Source organism: Doryrhamphus excisus, chromosome 20 (genome assembly GCF_030265055.1).
Source record: "Doryrhamphus excisus isolate RoL2022-K1 chromosome 20, RoL_Dexc_1.0, whole genome shotgun sequence".
Lineage (NCBI taxonomy): Eukaryota > Metazoa > Chordata > Actinopteri > Syngnathiformes > Syngnathidae > Doryrhamphus > Doryrhamphus excisus.
The window spans coordinates 6,792,501-6,810,000 of record NC_080485.1 but is presented as its reverse complement, the minus strand read 5'-3'; the positions used below and the strand labels follow the sequence as shown (position 1 = coordinate 6,810,000).

Sequence of the window (17,500 nt, the reverse complement as noted above, 5' to 3'; positions counted from 1 at the left end):
AAGGGTGGGAAAACAAGGTGGAATCTGCACAGCAAAGAATCAAACACTCCAATAAATAAATCTTGTCCAGTCCCTGCAAACATTCAGACCCTGCTCAAAAGCATAAAATGTTGCAATAAAATAAATAAAAAAATGTCACAAATGAATATTTTAGCAGCAGTTCAAGAGAACTAGGTATAGATAGGTTATTTGCACCTATCAGGTTCCACCGAAATTTGAACTCAGATCGTTGGATTCAGAGTCCTGATTGCTAACCATTACACCATGGAACCCTGCAGCTGCATGTCTTGGTCGTGGCTGGTGTCACAGTGGCTTTAAGGATTCAAGACTACATCAGGGTGGGAAAACAAGGTGGAATCTGCACAGCCAAAAATCAAACACACCATTAAAATCTCTTTTATTAATCTCTTTTATCAACAAAGGTTCCTCCGAGATTTGCAGAGAACCAAACACTCCATTAAATCTTGTTCCATGCCTGCTGAAAAGAAGCAAGCTGGAATCAAATGTTCACTTCGTTTACAAGTAAGTCTTAACAGAACTAGGTATTGATGGGTTATTAGCACCGATCAGGATAAAGGCATAATACAAAGTTTCTACCAGGATTTGAACTCAGATCACTGGATTCCGAGGCCAGAGTGCTAACCATTACACCATGGAACCTATACAGTGTATAGTGCTACCTATTGCCAGGTCCTTAAGTATAAATGTATAAGGATATAGATATAGTAGGGACGTTCTAAACCGAGTTAATTGATACACCATGGAACCCTGCAGCTACACATGTTGGACGTTGCTGGTGTCACCGTGGCTTTAAGGACTCAGGAATACCTCACAGTGGGAAAACAAGGTGGAATCTGCACAGCAAAGAACAAACACTCCGATAAAATGCAAATAAATCTTGCTCAGTCCCTGCAAACATTCAGAGCCTCCTCAAACGCAGCAAAAGGGAATCAAATGTTCCACTTTGGTCACAAATGACTATTGTTGCTGCAGCCCTACAGAACGAGGTATTGATAGGTTATTAGCACCAATCAGGATAAAGGCATAATACAAAGGTTCCACCAAGATTTGAACTAGGCTCGCTGGATTCAGAGTCCAGAGTGCTAACCAATACATCACGGAAACCCGCAGCCCTACAGAACTTATAGGTAGATAGGTTATTAGCACCAATAAGGATAAAGGCATAACAAAAAGGGTACACCGAGATTTGAACTTGTGTCGCTGAAGTGAGAGTCCAGAGTGGTAACCACTACACCATGGAACCCGCGCAAAGTTCCATTTTTGTAGACGTAGATGGTGTCACAATGGTGTTGGGGGTTCAAGGGCATGTAAAAGTAAAAAGGCAAGCTGGCTTCTCCCCAACTGAGAATCAAATGTTCCCCTCTGGACATAAATGAATATTGTACCTGCAGCCATAAAGACTTATGCACAGGCAATGCACCCATCACAATAGGTGCATAACAAAAAGGATCCTCCGAGATTGATTATTAGCACCAATCAGGATAAAGGCAAAGGTTCCACCGAGATTTGAACTCGGATCGCTGGATTCAGAGTCCAGAGTGCTAACCATTACACCATGGAACACTGCAGCTACTCAACTTGGACATAGCTGGTGTCACAGTGGCTTTAAGGATTCAAGACTACATAAGGGTGGGAAAACAAGGTGGAATTTGCACAGCAAAGAATCAAACACTCCAATAAATAAATCTTGTCCAGTCCCTGCAAACATTCAGACCCTGCTCAAAAGCAGCAAATGGGAATCAAATGTGGCAATAAAATGAATAAACAAATGTCACAAAAGAATATTTTAGCAGCAGCCCTACAGAACTAGGTATTGATGGGATATTTGCACCAATCAGGATAAAGGCATAATGTAAAGGTTCCACTGAGATTTGAACTCAGATCGCTGGATTCAGAGTCCAGAGTGCTAACCATTACACCATGGAACCATGTGGGTATGTTTGTAGACGTAGATGGTGTCACAATGGTGTTGGGGGCTCAAGGGCATGTAAAAGTGAAAAAGCAAGCTGGCTTCTCCCCAACTGAGAATCAAATGTTGCCCTTAGTACATAAATGAATATTGTACCTGCAGCCATACAGATTTATGCACAGGCAATGCACCCATCACAATAGGTGCATAATAAAAAGGTCCCACCGAGATTTGAACTCGGATCACTGGATTCAAAGTCCAGAGTGCTAACCATTACACCATGGAACCTATACAGCAAACAAGACTACCTATATCCAGGTCCTAAAGGTTGAAGGTATAGGGATATAGATATAGTAGGGATGTTCTAAACTCCTCCGAGATTTGAACTCAGAGTCCAGAGCGCTAACCATTACACAATGGAATCTATAAAGTGTACAACAATACCTACATCCAGGTCCTTATGGATGAAGGTGTAAAAATACAGATATAGTCAGGATTCAAAGTCCAGAGTGCTAATCAATACATCATGGAAACCTGCAGCCCAACAGAACTTGGTATCGATAGGTTATTAGCACCAATTAGGATAAAGGCATAATACAAAGGTTCTACCAAGATTTGAACTCGGATCGCTGGATTCAGAGTCCAGAGTGCTAACCATTACACCATGGAACCATGTGGGTACAGTTGTAGACGTAGATGGTGTCACAATGGTGTTGGGGCTTCAAGGGCATGTAAAAGTGAAAAAGCAAGTTGGCTTCTCCCCAACTGAGAATCAAATGTTGCCCTTAGTACATAAAACAGAGCTCTACATTAAAAAACTAAATGACTTGCCCATAGGGAATCCTTAAGGTGAGAACTACTTGCCCGAACTTGCCCCATGTAAAAATGAAAAGACTGCCATCATGATATCATGTAATTTTTTATGGCATCACATGAGAATCTCAAATAAAGATGAAATGTGAGTACTACCATACTGCCTTACACATGGTATTCGTAGTAAGCAGTGATATTTATAAGTTGTGCACCACAATGAAACATTATTGAATAGACACATTTGTGTACTGGTAAAGTGTTTTAAATCCAGAAAAAAAGCTCAATGGTCAAACAATAATTTGTGAAGCAAAGGTGAGAAAAATGGAAGCGCTAGATTTTGTAGCTTGTGCAAAGTCAGCACTTGACCACTTCAAATTATCACAGCAATGTGATTCACTCACCTGTGCCATCATTTGATTTGCTGCCGCTAATAAAATACTTGTTTAGGAGGCACTGGTTCATCACTTTTTGCTGTTTCCTTCAGAATTAGACGATGTTGGCAGCGACGCCACGATGGATGTTTTCGTAGTCAAACGATCGCTGATTGGTTGATCGCAAACAACGGGTGTGGGTAAAACGCGGACTGTGGTCTGCGGACCGCGGTCTAAATAAACGATACTGATAGGTCCATTTCAAGATTTGCAAGGATTGCTCTGCAAATTACCACCGGAATTACGCAGTCCGTGTTTTACCAACACCCAACAAGAACCGCTTTAAAAAAAACTCTTGGCAGTATGGCATGCTAAAGTGCACTTGCCCGACGGGAATATCACTGATTGGATTTACTTGCCCGAATTTTGTTTTAACTTGCCCCGGGCCATCGGTACATCGTTATTGTCGAGCCCTGTAAATGAATATTGTACCTGCAGCCATACAGATTTAGGCACAGACAATGCACCCATCAGGATAGGTGCATAACAAAAAGAATACTCCGAGATTTGAACTCAGATTGCCAGATTCAGACTCCAAAGTGCTAACCATTACACCATGGAATCTAAGAAGTGTACAATACTACCTCTATCCAAGGATGAAGGTATAAGGTTATATATATAGTAAGGATTCAAAAATCTGCAGCCCGACAGAACTAGGTATAGATAGGTTATTAGCACCAATCAGGATAAAGGCATAATACAAAGGTTCCACCGAGATTTGAACTCGGATCGCTGGATTCAGAGTCCAGAGTGCTAACCATTACACCATGGAACCCTGCAACTACACACCTCGGACATAGCTGGTGTCACAGTGGCTTTAAGGAGTGAAGCATACCTAAAGGTGGGAAAACAAGGTGGAATCTGCACAGCAAAGAATCAAAAACGCCATTAAATTGCGGAAAAATAATTTCAGTGCCTGCTGAAAGACGTAGATGGTGTCACAGTTCAAGGCCATGTAAAAGTGAAAAGCAATCTGGCTTACAACTGAGAATCAAATGTTGCCCTTTGTCCATAAATGAATATTGTACCTGCAGCCATACAGATTTATGCACAGACAATGCACCCATCAGGATAGGTGCATAACAAAAAGGATCCACCGAGACTAGAACACGGATCACTGGATTCAAAGCCCAGATTGCTAACCATTACACCATGGAAACCTGCAGGTTCCCATCTAGGACGCAGCCGGTGTCACAGTGGTTTTTAGGATTCAAGGCCATGTAAAAGTGAAAACCAATCTGGCTTACAACTGAGAATCAAATGTTGCCCTTAGTACATAAATGAATATTGTACCTGCAGCCATACAGATTTATGCACAGGCAATGCACCCATCACAATAGGTGCATAAAAAGGTCCCACCCAGATTTGAACTCTGATCACTGGATTCAAAGTCCAGAGTGCTAACCAATACATCATGGAAACCTGCAGCCCTCCAGAACTAGGTATAGATAGGTTATTAGTACCAATCAGGATAAAGGCATAATACAAAGTGTACACCGAGATTTGAACTTGTGTCGCTGGATTCAGAGTCCAGAGTGCTAACCATTACACCATGGAACCCTGCACATTCCCATCTAGGACATAGTTGGTATCACAGCGTCTTTAGGGGTTCAAGAATACCGATTGATGGGAAAACAAGGACAAATCTGCACTGATAAGGATATAGGCATAATACAAAGGTTCCACCGAGATTTGAACTCGGATCGCTGGATTCAGAGTCCAGAGTGCTAACCATTACACCATGGAACCCCACAGCTACACGTCTTGTATGTAGCTGGTGTCACAGTGGCTTTAAGGATTGCATACCAAAAGGTGGGAAAACTACCTTTATCCAGGTCCTTAATAATAAAGGTATAAGGATATAGATATAGTATCCAATCATCTAAACTGAGATGATAAAAAAAAGGTTCCACCGAGATTTGAACTCAGAGTCCAGAGTGCTAACCATTACACCATGGAACCATGTGGGTATGTTTGTAGACGTAGATGGTGTCACAATGGTGTTGGGGGTTCAAGGGCATGTAAAAGTGAAAATGCAAGCTGGCTTCTCCCCAACTGAGAATCAAATGTTCCCCATAAATGAGGATTTTGTATATTGTTTTTTTTTGTATTGTATTGTATTGTATATTGAATATTGTACCTGCAGCCATACAGATTTATGCACAGACAATGCACCCATCAGGACAGGTGCATAACAAAAAGGATCCTCCGAGATTGATAGGTTATTAGCACCAATCAGGTTAAGGGCATAATGCAAAGGTTCCACCGAGATTTGAACTCCGATCACTGGATTCAGAGTCCATAGTGCTAACCAAGGGTTCAAGGATATGTAAAAGTGAAAAAGTAAGCTGGCTTCTCCCCAACTGATAATCAAATGTTGCCCTTAGTACATAAATGAATATTGTACCTGCAGCCATACAGATTTATGCACAGGCAATGCACCCATCACAATAGGTGCATAATAACAAGGTTCCACCGAGATTTGAACTCGGATCACTGGATTCAAAGTCCAGAGTGCTAACCATTACACCATTGAACCTATACAGCATACAAGACTACCTATATCCAGGTCCTAAATGTTGAAGGTATAGGGATATAGATATCGTAGGGATGTTCTAAACTCCTCCGAGATTTGAACTCAGAGTCCAGAGCGCTAACCATTACACCATGGAATCTATAAAGTGTACCACCTACATCCAGGTCCTTAAGGATGAAGGTGTAAAAACATAGATTGAGTCCGGATTCAAAGTCCAGATTGCTAACCAATACATCATGGAAACCTGCAGCCCAACAGAACTTGGTATAGATAGGTTATTAGCACCAATCAGGATAAAGCCATAATACAAAGGTTCCACCGAGATTTGAACTCAGATCGCTGGATTCAGAGTCCAGAGTGCTAACCATTACACCATGGAACCCTGCAACTACACACCTCGGATATAGCTGGTGTCACAGTGGCTTTAAGGATTGAAGCATAGCTAAAGGTGGGAAAACAAGGTGGGATCTGCACAGCAAAGAATCAAACACACCATTAAATTGCCATTGTTCAGTGGTAGGCACTGAAAGACCTAGATGGTGTCACAGCGGTGTTGTGGGTTCAAGGGCATGTAAAAGTGAAATGCAAGCTGTATTGCTTTTTAACTGAGAATCTGGCTTACAACTGAGAATCAAATGTTGCCCTTAGTACATAAATGAATATTGTACCTGCAGCCATACAGATTTAGGCACAGGCAATGCACCCATCACGATAGGTGCATGATAAAAAGGTTCCACCGAGATTTGAACTCGGATCACTGGATTCAAAGTCCAGAGTGCTAACCATTACACCATGGAACCTATAAAGTATACAATACTACCTATATCCTGGTCCTGAAGGTTGAAGGTATAAGGATATAGATATAGTAGGGACGTTCTCAACTGAGATGATTGGATTCAAAGTCCAGGGTGCTAACCAATACATCATGGAAACCTGCAGCCCTACAGAATTAGGTATTGATAGGTTATTAGCACCAATCAGGATAAAGGCATAAAACAAAGGTCCCACCGAGATTTGAACTCAGATCGCTAGATTCCGGGCCCAGAGTGCTAACCATTACACCATGGAACCAGGTGGGTACTTTTATAGACGTACATGGTGTCACAATGGTGTTGGGGGTTCAAGGGCATGTAAAAGTGAAAAAGCAAGCTGGCTTCTCCCCAACTGAGGATGAAATGTTCCCCTCAGGACATAAATGAATATTGTACCTGCAGCCATACAGACTTATGCACAGGCAATGCACCCATTAGGATAGGTTCATAACAAAAAGGATCCTCCGAGATTGATAGGTTATTAGCATCAATCAGGATAAGTGCATAATGCAAAGGTTCCACCGAGATTTGAACTCGGATCGCTGGATTCAGAGTCCAGAGTGCTAACCATTACACCATGGAACCCTGCAATTACACACCTCGGACATAGCTGGTGTCACAGTGGCTTTAAGGATTGACGCATACCTAAAGGTGGGAAAACAAGGTGGAATCTGCACAGCAAAGAATCAAACACTCCATTAAATTGCGGATAAATCTTGTTCAGTGGTAGGCACTGAAAGATGTAGATGGTGTCACAGTGGTGTTGTGGGTTCAAGTCCATGTAAAAGTGAAAAGAAAGCTGTATTGCTTTTCAACTGATAATCTGGCTTACAAATGAGAATCAAATGTTGCCCTTAGTACATAAATGAATATTGTACCTGCAGCCATACAGATTTAGGCACAGGCAATGCACCCATCACGATAGGTGCATAATAAAAAGGTTTGTGTGTCTAATTTGCAATGACAAAATTGCATCGATGAAACGGTCGAATGTAAAGCGGCACTTCGACACGCGCCATGCTACCTTTGCATCAAAATACCCTGCGGGAGACAGCAGAAAGAAAGCGTGCCAAGAGCTACTGAGCAGGGTGCAAGCTAGCCAGCAGCAACTCCACGTATGGACCCGGCAAGGTGACTATAATTCCGCTAGCTTTGCTGGATCTTTAGCAATAGTGAGGAACGGAAAACCATTCACAGATGGCGAGTATGCTAAAACGTTCATGCTAGATGTAGCCAATGAACTTTTAGATGATCTTCCGAACAAAGACAAGATAATCAAACGGATACAAGACATGCCTCTGTCGGCAAGAACTGTTGAAGAACTCATGATGGCAAACAAAGTGGAGGAAACGCAAGTGAAGGACATAAATGCAGCGCCGTTCTTTTCCCTGGCTTTGGATGAGTCAAAAGACGTGAGCCATTTGTCACAGTTCAGCGTGATTGCAAGATATGCTGTTGATGACACACTGCGAGAAGAAAGTCTTGCTGTTCTGCCAATAAAAGGGTCCACAAGAGGTGAGGATTTATTCAAGTCTTTCATGGAGTTTGCTCAAGAAAAAAATCTACCTATGGATAAACTTCTCTCAGTGTCTACTGATGGTGCTCCGTGTATGGTGGGGAAAAACAAAGTATTTGTGGCGCTTCTTCGTGAACATGAAAATAGACCCATCCTAAGTTTCCATTGCATTCTACACCAGGAGGCACTTTGTGCTCAGATGTGTGACGGGCAGTTTGGCGAAGTGATGTCGCTGGTCATTCGTGTGATCAACTTTATTGCTGCCCGAGCCTTAAATGATCGCCAGTTTAAAACACTGCTGGATGAAGTTGGAAATAACTATCCTGGTCTGCTTTTGCACAGCAATGTGCGTTGGTTGTCAAGAGGGAAGGTGCTTCGCCGTTTTGCGGCTTGCCTGAACGAAATCCAGACTTTCGTTGAAATGAAAGGCATCGAGCATCCTGAGCTAGCCGAAACTGAGTGGCTCCTCAAGTTTTACTATCTCGTAGATATGACTGAACATCTGAACCAGCTCAACGTGAAAATGCAAGGCATTGGAAATACAGTGTTATGCCTTCAACAAGCTGTGTTTGCTTTTGAAAACAAGCTAGAGCTCTTCATTATGGATCTTGAAACAGGTCGTTTACTACATTTTGAAAAACTGAGCCAGTTTAAAGATGCATGCACAGCAAGTGAGCCCATTCAAAACTTTGATCTCCACCAGCTAGCTGGCTTCACATCCAGTCTCCTACAGTCCTTCAAAGCACGCTTTGGAGAATTTCGTGCGCACGCTCGTCTTTTTAAGTTCATCACCCATCCAACCGAGTGTTCACTGAACACAGCCGACCTGAGTTACATTGCTGGTGTCTCCGTCAGAGATTTTGAAGCAGAAGTGGCTGACCTGAAGGCCTCAGACATGTGGGTGAACAAGTTCAAGTCACTGAATGAAGATTTGGAAAGAATCACACGACAGAAAGCCGAGTTGGCGAGCAAGCACATGTGGACAGAAATGAAAAAACTTCAACCCGAAGACCAGCTGATTCTCAAAACTTGGAACGCGCTTCCTGTCACATACCACACACTGCAGCGTGTGAGTATTGCTGTGTTGACCATGTTTGGATCTACGTATGCATGTGAGCAGTCATTCTCACATCTTAAAAACATCAAGTCCAATCTACGATCACGTTTAACGGATGAAAGTCTCAACGCTTGCATGAAGCTTAACCTCACCAAGTACCAGCCAGACTACAAAGACATCAGCAAATCCATGCAGCACCAGAAGTCGCATTAATGGTGAGTATTATAACAACATTATTTAAAAGAATAAATTCAGAGGCTTATTATACTGACATTTAGTTGAATTCACTTTTAAAATATATTATATGGCTCTCACTGAAATAAATTTCTAAATATTTTGCTTTCATGGCTCTCTTAGTCAAAAAGGTTCCAGACCCCTGCTATACAGTATACAAAGCTACCTATATCCAGGTCCTTAAGGTTGAAGGTATAAGGATATAGATATAGTAGGGACGTTCTGAACTGAGATGATAGGATTCAAAGTCCAGAATGCAAAAAAAAAAACATCATGGAAACCTCTAGCCCAACAGAACTTGGTATCGATAGGTTATTAGCACCAATCAGGATAAAGGCATAATACAAAGGTTCCATGGAGATTTGAACTCAGATCGCTAGAATCAGAGTACAGAGTGCTAACCATTACACCATGGACGCATGTGGCCACTTTTATAGACGTAGATGGTGTCACAATGGTGTTGGGGGTTCAAGGGCATGTAAAAGTGAAAAAGCAAGCTGGCTTTGCCCCAACTGAGAATCAGATGTTCCCCTTAGTACATAAATGAATATTGTACCTGCAGCCATACAGATTTATGCACAGGAAATGCACCCATCACGATAGGGGCATAACAAAAAGGATCCTCCGAGATTGAGATAGATAAGTTATTAGCACCAAGATTCAGATTTGAACTCAGATCGCTGGATTCAGAGTCCAGAGTGCTAACCAATACATCATGGAAACCCGCAGCCCTCCAGAACTTGGAATAGATAGGTTATTAGCAATCAGGATAAAGTCATAGTACAAAGGCTCCACCGAGATTTGAACTCAGATCGCTGGATTCAGAGTGCAGAGTGCTAACCATTACACCATGGAACCCTGTAGCTACATGTCTGGTGTCACAGTAGCTTTAACGATTCAAGACTACATCAGGGTGGGAAAACAAGATGGAATCTGAAGCTTCAAAGAAAAGAATCAAACACAATATTAAAATCTCTTTTATCAACAAAGGTTCCACCAAGATTTGAACTCGGATCGCCGGATTCAGAGTCCAGGGTGCTAACCTTTACACCATGGAACGCTGCAGCTACACATGTTGGACGTTGCTGGTGTCATCGTAGCTTTATGGACTCAAGAAACCTCACAGTGGGACAACAAGGTGAAATCTGCACAGCAAAGAACAAACATTCATTCATTTTCTACCGCTTTTCCTCACAAGGGTCGCGGGGGGTGCTGGAGCCTATCCCAGCTGTCTTCGGGCGAGAGGCGGGGCGGGGTACACCCTGGACTGGTCGCCAGCCAATCACAGGGCACATACAGACAAACAACCATTCACATTCACATTCATACCTATGGACAATTTGGAGTCGCCAATTAACCTAGCATGTTTTTGGAATGTGGGAGGAAACCGGAGTACCCGGAGAAAACCCACGCATGCACGGGGAGAACATGCAAACTTCACACAGAGATGCCAGAGGGTGGAATTGAACCATGGTCTCCTAGCTGTGAGGTCTGTGCGCTAACCACTAGACCACCGTGCCGCCCGCAAAGAACAAACACTCCAATAAATCTTGCTCAGTCCCTGCAAATTTTCAGAACCTGCTCAAAAGCAGCAAAAGGGAATCAAATGTTCCACTATTGTTGCTACAGAACTAAGTATCGATAGGTGATTTGCACCAATCAGGATAAAGGCATAAAACAAAGGTTCCACCGAGATTTGAACTCGGATCACAGGATTCAGAGTCCAGAGTGCTAACCATTACACCATGGAACCCTGCAGGTTCTCATCTAGGACGTAGCTGGTGTCACAGTGGCTTTCAGGATTCAAGAATACCTAAGGGTGGGAAAACAAGGTGGAATCTGCACAGCAAAGAAACAAACAATCCATTAAATTGCGGATAAATCTTGTTCAGTGCCTGCTGAAAAGCAAGCCGGAATCAAACGTTCACTTTGTTCACAAATCAGGATAAAGGCATAATACAAAGGTTCCACCGAGATTTGAACTCAAATCGCTGGATTCAGAGTCCAGAGTGCTAACCATTACACCATGGAACCCTGCAACTACCCACCATGGACATAGCTGGTGTTACAGTGGCTTTAAGGATTGAAGCATACCTAAAGGTGGGATTTTGTTCAGTGCCTGCTGAAAGACGGAGATGGTGTCACAGTGGTGTTGTGGGTTCAAGTCCATGTAAAAGTGAAAAGAAAGCTGTATTGCTTTTCAATGTTGCCCTTAGTACATAAATGAATATTGTACCTGCAGCCATACAGATTTAGGGACAGACAATGCACCCATAATAAAAAGGTTCCACCGAGATTTGAACTCGGATCACTGAATTCAAAGTCCAGAGTGCTAACCATCACACCACGGAACCTATACAGCTTACTGTACTACCTATATCAAGGTCCTTAAGTATAAATGTATAGGGATATAGACAAAGTCGGGACATTCTAAACTGAGTCGATTGGATTCAAAGTCCAGAGTGCTAACCAATACATCATGGAAACCTGCATCCCAACAGAACTTGGTATGATAGGTTATGAGCACCGATCAGAATAAAGGCATAATACAAAGGTTCCACCGAGATTTGAACTCAGATCGCTGGATTGAGAGTTCAGAGTGCTAACCATTACACCATGGAACCGTGCAGCTGCATACTGGAATCAAATGTTCGTTCACAAATGAATCTTATACTTGCAGACAGAACTAGGTATAGATTACATTACACCATTACACCATTGAACCCTACAGCTCCTCAACTTGGACATAGCTGGTGTCACAGTGGCTTTAAGGATTCAAGACTACATAAGGGTGGGAAAACAAGGTGGAATCTGCACAGCAAAGAATCAAACACTCCAATAAATAAATCTTGTCCAGTCCCTGCAAACATTCAGACCCTGCTCAAAAGCATAAAATGGGAATAAAATGTTGCAATAAAATAAATTAAAAAATGTCACAAATGAATACTTTAGCAGCAGTTCGAGAGAACTAGGTATAGATACGTTACTTGCACCGATCAGGTTCCACCGAAATTTGAACTCAGATCGTTGGATTCAGAGTCCAGATGGCTAACCATTACACCACGGAAACCTGCAGCTACATGTCTTGGTCGTGGCTGGTGTCACAGTGGTTTTAAGAATTCAAGACTACATCAGGGTGGGAAAACAAGGTGGAATCTGCACAGCAAAGAATCAAACACACCATTAAAATCTCTTTTATTAATCTCTTTTATCAACAAAGGTTCCACCGAGATTTGCAGAGAACCAAACACTCCATTAAATCTTGTTCCATGCCTGCTGAAAAGAAGCAAGCTGGAATCAGATGTTCACTTCGTTCACAAGTAAGTCTTCACAGAACTAGGTATTGATGGGTTATTAGCACCAATCAGGATAAAGGCATAATACAAAGTTTCTACCGGGTTTTGAACTCAGATCACTGGATTCCGAGGCCAGAGTGCTAACCATTACACCATGGAACCCTGCAGCTACACATGTTGGACGTTGCTGGTGTCACCGTGGCTTTAAGGACTCAGGAATACCTCACAGTGGGAAAACAAGGTGGAATCTTCACAGCAAAGAACAAACACTCCAATAAATTGCAAATAAATCTTGCTCAGTCCCTGCAAACATTCAGAGCCTCCTCAAACGCAGCAAAAAGGGAATCAAATGTTCCACTTTGGTCACAAATGACTATTGTTGCTGCAGCCCTACACAACGAGGTATCGATAGGTTATTCGCACCAATCAGAATAAAGACATAATACAAAGGTTCCACCGAGATTTGAACTCGGATCGCTGGATTCAGAGTCCAGAGTGCTAACCATTACACCATGGAACCATGTGGGTACAGTTGTAGACGTAGATGGTGTCACAATGGCGTTGGGGGTTCAAGGGCATGTAAAAGTGAAAAAGCAAGTTGGTTTCTTCCCAACAGAGAATCAAATGTTGCCCTTAGTACATAAATGAATATTGTACCTGCAGCCATACAGATTTATGCACAGGTAATGCACCCATCACAATAGGTGCATAACAATAAGGATCCTCCGAGATTGATCGGTTATTAGCACCAATAAGGAAAAAGGCATAATAAAAAGGCTCCAACGAGATTTGAACTCGGATCACTGGATTCAAAGTCCAGAGTGCTAACCATTACACCATGGAATCTATACAATGTAGAGGACTACCTATAGCCAGGTCCTTAAGTATAAATGTATAAGGATATAGATATAGTAGGGACATTCTAAACTGAGATGATTGCATTCAAAGTCCAGAGTGCTAACCAATGCATCATGGAAACCCGCAGCCCTACAGAACTTATAGGTAGATAGGTTATTAGCACCAATAAGGATAAAGGCATAACAAAAAGGGCACACCGAGATTTGAACTTGTGTCACTGAAGTCAGAGTCCAGAGTGGTAACCACTACACCCACGCAGGGTTCCATAGTGAGGTGGTGTAGTGTTGTAGTTCCCATCTAGGCGTAGCTGGTGTCACAGCGTCTTGAGGGATTCAAGAATACCTCAGTGTGGGAAAACAAAGACGAATCTACACAGCAAAGAATCAAACACTCCATTAAATTGCAGATATATCTTGTTCAGTGCCTGCTGAAGGTAGCAAGCCGGAATCAAATTTTCACTGAGTTCACAAATGAATGTTGACAGAACTAGGTATTGATAGGTTATTTGCACTGATAAGGATATAGGCATAATACAAAGGTTCCACCTAGATTTGAACTCAGATCGCTGGATTCAAAGTCCAGAGTGCTAACCATTACATTGGGTACTTTTGTAGACGTAGATGGTGTCACAATGGTGTTGGGGGTTCAAGGGCATGTAAAAGTCAAAAAGCAAGCTGGCTTCTCCACAACTGAGAATCAAATGTTCCCCTCAGGACATAAATGAATATTGTACCTGCAGCCATAAAGACTTATGCACAGGCAATGCACCCATCACGATAGGTGCATAACAAAAAGGATCCTCCGAGATTGATTGAGATTGCCATAGATAGGTTATTAGCACCAATCAGGATAAAGGCATAATACAAAGGTTCCACCGAGATTTGAACTCGGATCGCTGGATTCAGAGTCCAGAGTGCTAACCATTACACCATGGAACCCTGCAGCTACTCAACTTGGACATAGCTGGTGTCACAGTGGCTTTAAGAATTCAAGACTACATAAGGGTGGGAAAACAAGGTGGAATCTGCACAGCAAAGAATCAAACACTCCAATAAATAAATCTTGTCCAGTCCCTGCAAACATTCAGACCCTGCTCAAAAGCAGCAAATGGGAATAAAATGTGGCAATAAAATGAATAAAAAATGTCACAAATGAATGTTTTAGCAGCAGCCCTAAAGAACTAGGTATTGATGGGATATTTGCACCAATCAGGATAAAGGCATAATGCAAAGGTTCCACCGAGATCTGAACTCGGATCGCTGGATTCAGAGTCCAGATTGCTAACCATTACACCATGGAACCCCTCAGCTACACATCTTGGACTTAGCTGGTGTCACAGTGGCTTTAAGGATTAAAGAATACCGAAAAGTGGGAAAACAAGGTGGAATCTGCACAGCAAAGAATCAAACACTCCATTAAATTGTGGATAAATCTTGTTCAGTGGTAGGCACTGAAAGACGTAGATGGTGTCACAGTGGTGTTGTGGGTTCAAGGCCATGTAAAAGTGAAAAGCAATCTGGCTTACAACTGACAATCAAATGTTGCCCTTAGTCTATAAATGAATATTGTACCTGCAGCCATACAGATTTAGGGACAGGCAATGCACCCACCACGATAGGTGCATAATAAAAAGGCTCCACTGAGATTTGAACTTGGATCACTGGATTCAAAGTCCAGAGTGCTAACCAATACATCATGGAAACCTGCAGCCCTACAGAACTTGGTATAGATAGGTTATTAGCACCAATCAGGATAAAGGCATAATATAAAGGTTTCACCGAGATTTGAACTCGGATCGCTGGATTCAGAGTCCAGAGTGCTAACCATTACACCATGGAACCATGTGGGTACATTTGTGGATGTAGATGGTGTCACAATGGCGTTGGGGGTTCAAGGGCATGTAAAAGTTGGTTTCTCCCCAACTGAGAATCAAATGTTGCCCTTAGTACATAAATGAACATTGTACCTGCAGCCATACAGATTTATGCAGAGACAATGCACCCATCACAATAGGTGCATAATAAAAAGGTTCCACCGAGATTTGAACTCGGATCACTGGATTCAAAGTCCAGAGTGCTAACCATTACACCATGGAACCTATACAGCATACAATACTACCTATATCCAGGTCCTAAAAGTTGAAGGTATAGGGATATAGATATAGTAGGGATGTTCTAAACTCCTCCGAGATTTGAACTCAGAGTCCAGAGCGCTAACCATTACACCATGGAATCTATAAAGTGTACAATACTACCTACATCCAGGTCCTTAAGGATGAAGGTGTAAAAATACAGATATAGTCAGGATTCAAAGTCCAGAGTGCTAATCAATACATCATGGAAACCTGCAGCCCAGCAAAACTTGGTATCGATAGGTTATTAGCACCAATCAGAATAAAGGCATAATACAAAGGTTCCACTGAGATTTGAACTCGGATAGCTTGATTCAGAGTCCAGTGTGCTAACCATTACACTATGGAACCATGTGGGTACTTTTATAGACGTACATGGTGTCACAATGGTGTTGGGGGTTCAAGGGCACGTAAAAGTGAAAAAGCAAGCTGGCTTCTCCCCAACTGAGGATGAAATGTTCCCCTCAGGACATAAATGAATATTGTACCTGCAGCCATACAGACTTATGCACAGGCAATGCACGCATCACGATAGGTGCATAATAAAAAGCATCCTCCGAGATTGATTATTAGCACCAATCAGGATAAAGGCGTAATACAAAGGTTCCACCAAGATTTGAACTCGGATCGCTGGATTCAGAGTCCAGAGTGATAACCATTACACCATGTAACCCTGCAACTACACACCTCGGACATAGCTGGTGTCACAGTGGCTTTAAGGATTGAAGCATACCGAAAGGTGGGAAAACAAGTTGGAATCTGCACAGCAAAGAATCAAACACGCCATTGAATTGCGGAAAAATCTTGTTCAGTGGTATGCACTGATAGACCTCGATGGTGTCACAGCGGTGTTGTGGGTTCAAGGGCATGTAAAAGTGAAATGCAAACTGTATTGCTTTTTAACTGAGAATCTGGCTTACAACTGAGAATCAAATGTTGCCCTTAGTACATAAATGAATATTGTACCTGCAGCCATACAGATTTAGGCACAGGCAACCCATCACCATGGGTGAATTATAAAAAGGCTCCACCGAGATTTGAACTCGGATCACTGGATTCAAAGTCCAGAGTGCTAACCATTACACCATGGAACCTATACAGTGTACAGTACTACCTATATCCAGGTCCTTAATAATAAAAGTATAAGGATATAGATATAGTAGGGACTTTCTAAACTGAGTTGATTGGAGTCAAAGTCGAGAGTGCTAACCAATACATCATGGAAACCCGCAGCCCTCCAGAACTTGGTATAGATAGGTTATTAGCACCAATCTGGATAAAGGCATAATTCAAAGGTTCCACCGAGATTTGAACTCGGATCGCTGGATTCAGAGTCCAGAGTGCTAACCATTACACCATGGAACCATGTGGGTACAGTTGTAGACGTAGATGGTGTCACAATGGTGTTGGGGGTTCAAGGGCATGTAAAAGTGAAAAAGCAAGTTGGCTTCTCCCCAACTGAGAATCAAATGTTGCCCTTAGTACATAAATTAATATTGTACCTGCAGCCATACAAATTTAGGCACAGGCAACCCATCACCATGGATGAATTATAAAAAGGCTCCACCGAGATTTGAACTCGGATCACTGGATTCAGAGTCCAGAGTGCTAACCATTACACCATGGAACCCTACAGCTGCTCAACTTGGACATAGCTGGTGTCACATTGGCTTTAAGGATTCAAGACTACATAAGGGTGGGAAAACAAGGTGGAATCTGCACAGCAAAGAATCAAACACTCCAATAAATAAATCTTGTCCAGTCCTTGCAAACATTCAGACCCTGCTGAAAAGCAGCAAATAAATGTTTATAAAATGTTGCAATAAAATAAATTAAAAAATGTCACAAATGAATATTTTAGCAGCTGCCCTACAGAACTAGGTATT

The 17,500-nt window shown here is 42.3% G+C and overlaps 1 protein-coding gene and 23 non-coding genes across 24 annotated transcripts; 1 reads left to right on the top strand and 23 right to left on the bottom strand.

Annotated features, from left to right (window-relative positions):
* Positions 1-1,512: 1,512 nt before the first annotated feature.
* Positions 1,513-1,584, bottom strand: trnaq-cug (transfer RNA glutamine (anticodon CUG)). The gene has a single exon. It is a non-coding gene; the product is annotated as a tRNA-Gln (tRNA).
* Positions 1,585-1,877: 293 nt separating this feature from the next.
* Positions 1,878-1,949, bottom strand: trnaq-cug (transfer RNA glutamine (anticodon CUG)). Its single transcript has one exon. It is a non-coding gene; the product is annotated as a tRNA-Gln (tRNA).
* Positions 1,950-2,146: 197 nt separating this feature from the next.
* Positions 2,147-2,218, bottom strand: trnaq-uug (transfer RNA glutamine (anticodon UUG)). Its single transcript has one exon. It is a non-coding gene; the product is annotated as a tRNA-Gln (tRNA).
* A 312-nt stretch (positions 2,219-2,530) lies between these two features.
* On the bottom strand, positions 2,531-2,602 carry trnaq-cug (transfer RNA glutamine (anticodon CUG)). The gene has a single exon. It is a non-coding gene; the product is annotated as a tRNA-Gln (tRNA).
* Positions 2,603-3,877: 1,275 nt separating this feature from the next.
* On the bottom strand, positions 3,878-3,949 carry trnaq-cug (transfer RNA glutamine (anticodon CUG)). Its single transcript has one exon. It is a non-coding gene; the product is annotated as a tRNA-Gln (tRNA).
* Positions 3,950-4,851: 902 nt separating this feature from the next.
* Positions 4,852-4,923, bottom strand: trnaq-cug (transfer RNA glutamine (anticodon CUG)). Its single transcript has one exon. It is a non-coding gene; the product is annotated as a tRNA-Gln (tRNA).
* Positions 4,924-5,641: 718 nt separating this feature from the next.
* On the bottom strand, positions 5,642-5,713 carry trnaq-uug (transfer RNA glutamine (anticodon UUG)). Its single transcript has one exon. It is a non-coding gene; the product is annotated as a tRNA-Gln (tRNA).
* A 307-nt stretch (positions 5,714-6,020) lies between these two features.
* trnaq-cug (transfer RNA glutamine (anticodon CUG)) lies at positions 6,021-6,092 on the bottom strand. The gene has a single exon. It is a non-coding gene; the product is annotated as a tRNA-Gln (tRNA).
* Positions 6,093-6,438: 346 nt separating this feature from the next.
* trnaq-uug (transfer RNA glutamine (anticodon UUG)) lies at positions 6,439-6,510 on the bottom strand. The gene has a single exon. It is a non-coding gene; the product is annotated as a tRNA-Gln (tRNA).
* Positions 6,511-7,035: 525 nt separating this feature from the next.
* trnaq-cug (transfer RNA glutamine (anticodon CUG)) lies at positions 7,036-7,107 on the bottom strand. The gene has a single exon. It is a non-coding gene; the product is annotated as a tRNA-Gln (tRNA).
* A 392-nt stretch (positions 7,108-7,499) lies between these two features.
* LOC131108300 (general transcription factor II-I repeat domain-containing protein 2-like) lies at positions 7,500-9,308 on the top strand. Its single transcript, XM_058059267.1, has one exon. It carries the CDS (start codon positions 7,500-7,502, stop codon positions 9,306-9,308), a length of 1,809 nt encoding a protein of 602 aa, XP_057915250.1.
* An 807-nt stretch (positions 9,309-10,115) lies between these two features.
* Positions 10,116-10,187, bottom strand: trnaq-cug (transfer RNA glutamine (anticodon CUG)). Its single transcript has one exon. It is a non-coding gene; the product is annotated as a tRNA-Gln (tRNA).
* Positions 10,188-11,010: 823 nt separating this feature from the next.
* trnaq-cug (transfer RNA glutamine (anticodon CUG)) lies at positions 11,011-11,082 on the bottom strand. Its single transcript has one exon. It is a non-coding gene; the product is annotated as a tRNA-Gln (tRNA).
* Positions 11,083-11,291: 209 nt separating this feature from the next.
* Positions 11,292-11,363, bottom strand: trnaq-cug (transfer RNA glutamine (anticodon CUG)). Its single transcript has one exon. It is a non-coding gene; the product is annotated as a tRNA-Gln (tRNA).
* A 248-nt stretch (positions 11,364-11,611) lies between these two features.
* trnaq-uug (transfer RNA glutamine (anticodon UUG)) lies at positions 11,612-11,683 on the bottom strand. Its single transcript has one exon. It is a non-coding gene; the product is annotated as a tRNA-Gln (tRNA).
* A 198-nt stretch (positions 11,684-11,881) lies between these two features.
* Positions 11,882-11,953, bottom strand: trnae-cuc (transfer RNA glutamic acid (anticodon CUC)). The gene has a single exon. It is a non-coding gene; the product is annotated as a tRNA-Glu (tRNA).
* A 1,120-nt stretch (positions 11,954-13,073) lies between these two features.
* On the bottom strand, positions 13,074-13,145 carry trnaq-cug (transfer RNA glutamine (anticodon CUG)). The gene has a single exon. It is a non-coding gene; the product is annotated as a tRNA-Gln (tRNA).
* Positions 13,146-14,349: 1,204 nt separating this feature from the next.
* On the bottom strand, positions 14,350-14,421 carry trnaq-cug (transfer RNA glutamine (anticodon CUG)). Its single transcript has one exon. It is a non-coding gene; the product is annotated as a tRNA-Gln (tRNA).
* An 831-nt stretch (positions 14,422-15,252) lies between these two features.
* Positions 15,253-15,324, bottom strand: trnaq-cug (transfer RNA glutamine (anticodon CUG)). Its single transcript has one exon. It is a non-coding gene; the product is annotated as a tRNA-Gln (tRNA).
* Positions 15,325-15,509: 185 nt separating this feature from the next.
* On the bottom strand, positions 15,510-15,581 carry trnaq-uug (transfer RNA glutamine (anticodon UUG)). The gene has a single exon. It is a non-coding gene; the product is annotated as a tRNA-Gln (tRNA).
* A 634-nt stretch (positions 15,582-16,215) lies between these two features.
* On the bottom strand, positions 16,216-16,287 carry trnaq-cug (transfer RNA glutamine (anticodon CUG)). The gene has a single exon. It is a non-coding gene; the product is annotated as a tRNA-Gln (tRNA).
* A 349-nt stretch (positions 16,288-16,636) lies between these two features.
* trnaq-uug (transfer RNA glutamine (anticodon UUG)) lies at positions 16,637-16,708 on the bottom strand. The gene has a single exon. It is a non-coding gene; the product is annotated as a tRNA-Gln (tRNA).
* A 199-nt stretch (positions 16,709-16,907) lies between these two features.
* Positions 16,908-16,979, bottom strand: trnaq-cug (transfer RNA glutamine (anticodon CUG)). Its single transcript has one exon. It is a non-coding gene; the product is annotated as a tRNA-Gln (tRNA).
* A 193-nt stretch (positions 16,980-17,172) lies between these two features.
* On the bottom strand, positions 17,173-17,244 carry trnaq-cug (transfer RNA glutamine (anticodon CUG)). Its single transcript has one exon. It is a non-coding gene; the product is annotated as a tRNA-Gln (tRNA).
* Between the last annotated feature and the right edge of the window lie 256 nt (positions 17,245-17,500).

Excerpts from the sequence above, each read along its gene's own strand:
- LOC131108300 (XM_058059267.1), top strand. The coding sequence starts at position 7,500 with ATGAAACGGTCGAATGTAAAGCGGCACTTCGACACGCGCCATGCTACC.